The sequence below is a fragment of the Lathyrus oleraceus genome, chromosome 3 (assembly GCF_024323335.1).
Source record: "Lathyrus oleraceus cultivar Zhongwan6 chromosome 3, CAAS_Psat_ZW6_1.0, whole genome shotgun sequence".
Lineage (NCBI taxonomy): Eukaryota > Viridiplantae > Streptophyta > Magnoliopsida > Fabales > Fabaceae > Lathyrus > Lathyrus oleraceus.
The window spans coordinates 387,831,991-387,837,549 of NC_066581.1; the positions used below are offsets into that span (position 1 = coordinate 387,831,991).

Consider the following 5,559-nt stretch of genomic DNA (forward strand, 5'->3'; position numbering starts at 1 on the left):
CCTGAATTTAGCCCGCCCCTCACTGGTAGGTTCTAAGAACAGAAGTTCGTCAACTTCAGCCCTTCAGTCGCGAATAATACGTTTACCACTGAAGGTTTGGCATTATTACGGGATAAAAGACCTCCACTGACTCCCCTCAACAGGACATCCTAAAGCAAGTTCCCAGTCTCGGGGTCCTCGGGTTGATCGGCGAGAATGCGCCCACCAGAGCTAACATGATCACGTCTCGGAGGAGAGGCCTCGACTGAGTTCTCAGGAAATGGTCACCAGAGTCGACAATTTCTAAAGGAACATCATGTCGTTACGGAACATCCGTAGGACATAATATATCCAAGAGAAACCTCGTCTGGGTGTGGTTCTTCACGAACGACTTAACGTAGCAACATGCCACGCAAGCCTCATGATCATCCACTCTAAAACCTGTGTGTACACTCAAGCCTGGGTAATGGGCTTATCTCTCGTAGAACATCCCATCCCAACAAACAAACAACAGCTCCAACAGATACAGCAGATGAATGCAAGCAAGTAAGTAAATAAAATATACAAAAGCATGAACACCCACTAAACAAGAAAATCACAAAAGCTAGGAGGGACTCGCTTAGGGAAGATGGACCAGCAAGAGGTCAACTTCTGTATTATCCCCAGCAGAGTCGCCAGCTGTCGCAACCTGAAAAAATACAGTGCGCGAAAAAAACAACCGGCGAAAGAAAAAGACAGAAGAGTCGCCACCGTGCGTTATTCATCCCAAAGGAGGGAAAGGAAACGCTCGAAGTAAACCTGAAAAAGGAAAGGACAAGACGGGGTCTCGCAACCAAATCTTGGGTTCGGGAGTCGGTTATGCGAAGGGAAGGTATTAGCACCCCTACGCATCCATAGTACTCTACGGGATCCACTTTTGTAGTTCTTGTCTAAAGGGTGTGGGTTTATCTTGTGCTGTTTATAAAAAAAAAGGTTAAGAGAAATGACTCGCGCGGATGTCGCATCCACTGCATACGTATCTCATCTGAATATGAGAATCAGAGTCTTCGTAGCTCGGCTAACCTATGAGTTGGGGGGATGTGTGCTCGCTAAGACATCGCGTCTTATGCCTACGTATCTCATATGGAATGAGAATCAGAGCAAGCCGTAGTTCGGCTAACTACGGGGTTATGGATTGGGTTTTGGACGAACGACGTCACTACGCAATCTACCGGATGCTCGACCTTCGGAGACTTACTCGCCTGTAGTAGAAGGAGTAAACGTGTTGCTTTGGGTTTTAGGGTTTGGGATGCTCGAGGGCAAAAAGGCAGTCCTTGACGAAGGAACCGCGCTACCTGCAGGGATATGAATACAAAATACAAAACATGTATCTCAAAGTAAAATGCCACCAAGGGGCTCAAACATTGCCTCCTATCGAGGTCTTCCAGCTAAGAAAGCGATAAAGTATGAGAAAGGGAAAAAATTACCACACGGATAAAGATCCGAAGCTATAGCAGTTAAAGGGGCAAGAAACCCTGAAATGTCTCCAGCTGGACCGTCAAAGGAAATCAGTCAACACGAATAATCAGAATAAAACTCCAGGGGGTATCCCACAAATAAAGTGGGAAACCACGCGAGTGTCTCTGCGAAAGCCATGTGAGCCCTCACAAAACTCGACAAAGGGTTAGAGTAGTAGGATGAAATCAAGAGAAAACAATGCCATGGAAACACAAGACAGGTTAGAATAAACAAAATAGGGTAACCCAGAGTTGCCCCTAAATCAAAATGTAACCACATGAATAATTCCATCAAAATTCACAAAAGGCTCACAAAAAGGTATCAAATTCACCCATAATACCTCATACATTTAGAGCATTCAAATAAAAGGCATAAAGATGATGGATATAGGGCAAACCTGATTGGAGAGCTTGATTGAGTTGCGCCCGTGAGGTTTACAAATTGAGTTCCTTTCAGGGTTTGGAGGTTGCTCTGAACTCTGTTGGCTTTTCTCTCACTATCTTTTCCTCAGGGTTTTGCTTCTCTTCCTTCTTTCTCCAGTGAATCTCCCAGTGTAACTCCAAGTGTGTTTTCCTCTACTGAAACTTCAGTATTTATAGACTGATTTTCGTGGGTAATGGGCTCAAATGAGGGAGACCCAAGTCCAAAATAATTTGTTATATTTTATTTATTTATTTATTTATTTAATTAATTAATTAATTAATTAAATTATTATTTATTATTTTTTTTTTTCGTTTTTTTTTCTTCGTTTTTTTCGTTTTTTTTTCGTTTTTTTTTTTTTTTCGTTTTTTTTTTTCAGGAAAAATGAAGGGTAAATTTTGGGGTATTACACACATCTTTCGAAAGGAGTTTTGTTGGTGAATCAAGAGAGAGAATTCAAAAAATGATTCTAGTATTAATGAAGGTGGGCCCGAAGGAGGCTTAAAGGAGGGAATGAATGATTCTAGGCCGAACAACTTGTCTAGAAGCAATAAAATCCCATTAACTTTCGATAAGGCTTGTAGGAAAGTTAAGAAATTGAAGCCCAAAAAGAGGAAAGTTAAACAGGTTACAGATTTGGGGAAAAAGGTGAATTTTACTCCATCTTATTATGCCTACATTACTCCCGGGATGGAAAGAAATAAGATCAGTAATTCGATCTCAACTTCAGTGAGTAATAACGACAGCAAAAACATGTTTCCAGGCGCTAGTTCAGAATTTAACCAGGAACGTGATAGCATCTCTAGCGATACGTTCTCAAACTGTAACTCTTTGACTGATTCAGAGGTTTTGAGATGTAATAATAGATTACTTAAGAATAGTAACTTTGAAGTGGGGAAGAAATTGTGAGATGCTATTTAGAAATTGGGTGTTGTTAGTAGAGAAGACAAAAGTGTTAGCATAAAGTTAGTAGAGGCGATGGAAGTTAGAGATAAGGAAGGAAAGATAGAAAAGAGGGCAGATTTATTGAAGTTTCCATGAATCTCCTCTCCTTTAATATCAGAGGGGGTGGTTTATCTTCAAAGAGGAGGAGGATAAGCTATTTAATTCAGTCATAATTTATTGATTTGTGCTTTCTACAGGAAACCAGAATCTCTTATTTTGAGGACTCTTTGGCTTGGTCATTTTGGGGAAATAGGGAGGTTGATTGGACAGCGTGTAATTCTAGGGGCGCTTCAGGTGGTATGGTTATTCTATGGAGGAAAAATTCCATTGCCCTCAACTTCAGTTTCATAGGTCCGGGCTTTGTAGGGATTAACATAAATTGGAAGGGTGGAGTTTATAACTTTGTTAACGTATACGCATCTTGTACATAGCCGAAAGTAGAGTAATATGGAGTAAGTTGATTAGGAGGATGCAAAATGGGATTAATGAAGATTTGTGTTTGAGAGGTGATTTTAATGAAGTTTGTTGTAGAGAGGAAATATTAGGAGTAGGGGAGAATCGTAGTAGAAGAGACATGGAAGCGTTTAGAGAATTTATCAAGGATATGGGAGTGGTTAACGTACCTTGTGTAAGGGAAGATTTACGTGGTTTAAATGGAACATGACGGCTATGATCTGACTTGATAAATTATTTTTATCAAGTAAGATGATTGAAGATTGGAACGTCATTGATCAAAGAGTGGGTAGTAGAGACATCTCCGACCATTGTCCGATTTGTTTGAATTTGGGAAAGACCGTTTGGGTCCCAAGCTCTTTAGATTCAATAATGCTTGGTTTAAGCATGAGGGTTTTAAGTTGTTTATTAAGGAAGAATGGGAAAAGATCAAGGTGGAAGGGATATGTGACTTTTTTGTATGAAAATATTAAACGCCTAAAGGACCGTATTAGAGAGTGGAACCGTACGATTTTTGGGTGGATTGACTTGAAAGTTAGCAATCATGTAAAAAACCTCAATGATTGGGATAGTTTGTTGGTGAAACACAATTGTGAAGATATTGAGGAGATAGTAAATGATAGGTCGAAAGAAAAGAGAGAATTGTGGAACACTTTAAATTTGAATGAGTGTATGCTTAGATTAAAATCAAGGCAACTTTGGTTGAAGGATAAAGACAAGAATACTCGTTTCTACCATAATTCGATTAAGGAGAGAAATAGAAGGAATGATATCAATTCTATGGAAGGTGAGTATGGGATAGTGGAGGGAGTTGTTGAGATTAAGGAGGCGGTCAAATCCTATTTTAAAACCTTCTTTAAAGAGAGTAATGTTTCGAGACCGGTTTCAGAAGGGATTGTCTTTAAGTCATTAAGTGAGCACGATAGCGATTGGTTTGAAGGATCGTTTTTGGAGGATGAGGTGATGGATGTGGTGTAGTCTTGTGATGGTAATATAAGTGCGGGGCCGGATGGGTATTCTTTTGAATTCTTCAAACAAAATTGGGAGGATATAAAGGTGGATGTGGTTAGATTCGTTGAGGATTTTCATGAAAAAGCAAAGCTTACTAAAGCGTGCACTTCATCTTTCCTAGCTCTAATTCCAAAGGTTAAAAACCCTCAAGCTTTATCAGAATATAGGCATATATGCCTAGTCGATAGCTTGCATAAGTTGTTATCTAAACTTTTGGCAGCTAGACTTAAGAAAGTTACTAGTAACATTGTTTCGGAAAATCAGTCAACTTTTGTCCCGGGGAGAAGCATTGTGGATGGGGTTTTGATGATCAATGAGATTTTGGATATGGCTAAACGAGAGAACAAAAGTTGTGTGATTTTGAAAGTGGACTTTGGAAAAGCCTACTATTGTGTGAGTTGGAATTTTTTGAGGTATTTATTAACAAAGATGTGATTTGGAGATAGATAGTTAAGATGGATGGAAGGTTGTGCGTTCACTAGTTCGATGTCAGTTTTAGTCAACAAAAGCGCTACGAAGGATTTTAAAGTGGAGATAGGTATTCGTCAAGGAGATCCTATTTCTTTGTTCTTCTTTGTTTTAGTCACATAGGCTTTAACTTGCCTTATGAATAAGGCAGTGGATGATGGGGACTTCTGGGGATTCAAAATCAATGTGGAGGAGGAAGTTAATTTGTTGCAATTTGCGGACGATACGATTATGGTGGCGGATGGTAGTAGTGACAACCTTTAGAGTATGAAAGTGATTCTTAGGGGGTTTGAAATGATGTCTGGATTGAAGATAAACTTTAACAAAAGTAAGCTTTACAGGATTCATGTGGGAGAGTAGTTTTTGAATGCGGCCTCGATTTTCTTATCTTGCAATATTTATAGTCTACCTTTCAAATTCTTGGGTGTTAAAGTGGGAGATAGTCCGAGGAAGTTATCTATGTGGAGGGACTTGATTAACCATTTTAAGAATAGGTTGTCCAGGTGGAAAGGTAAACATCTCACTGTTGTGGGTAGAGTAATGTTGATTAACTCCGTGTTGAACGATATTCCTATCTATACTTTATCTTTTTACAAAGCGCCCTCTAAGGTTGTTCATGAGATTCATAGAATTCAAAGTAATTTCTTATGGAATGGTTGCGAGAGTAAGAGAACAATTCACTAGGTGAAATGGAGTATTGTTTGCACTTCGCGTGATAAATGGGGCCTTGTTGTGAAAGATGCTAAGGTGATGAATATGGCGTTGTTGAATAAATGGAAGCGGAGG

The 5,559-nt window shown here is 39.6% G+C and overlaps 1 protein-coding gene across 1 annotated transcript; it reads left to right on the top strand.

Moving 5' to 3' along the window:
• Positions 1-3,546: 3,546 nt before the first annotated feature.
• Positions 3,547-5,037, top strand: LOC127131387 (uncharacterized). The gene is made up of 3 exons (XM_051060312.1): positions 3,547-4,254; positions 4,351-4,698; positions 4,897-5,037. Exons 1-3 carry the CDS (start codon positions 3,547-3,549, stop codon positions 5,035-5,037), a joined length of 1,197 nt encoding a protein of 398 aa, XP_050916269.1.
• The last annotated feature ends 522 nt before the right edge of the window (positions 5,038-5,559 follow it).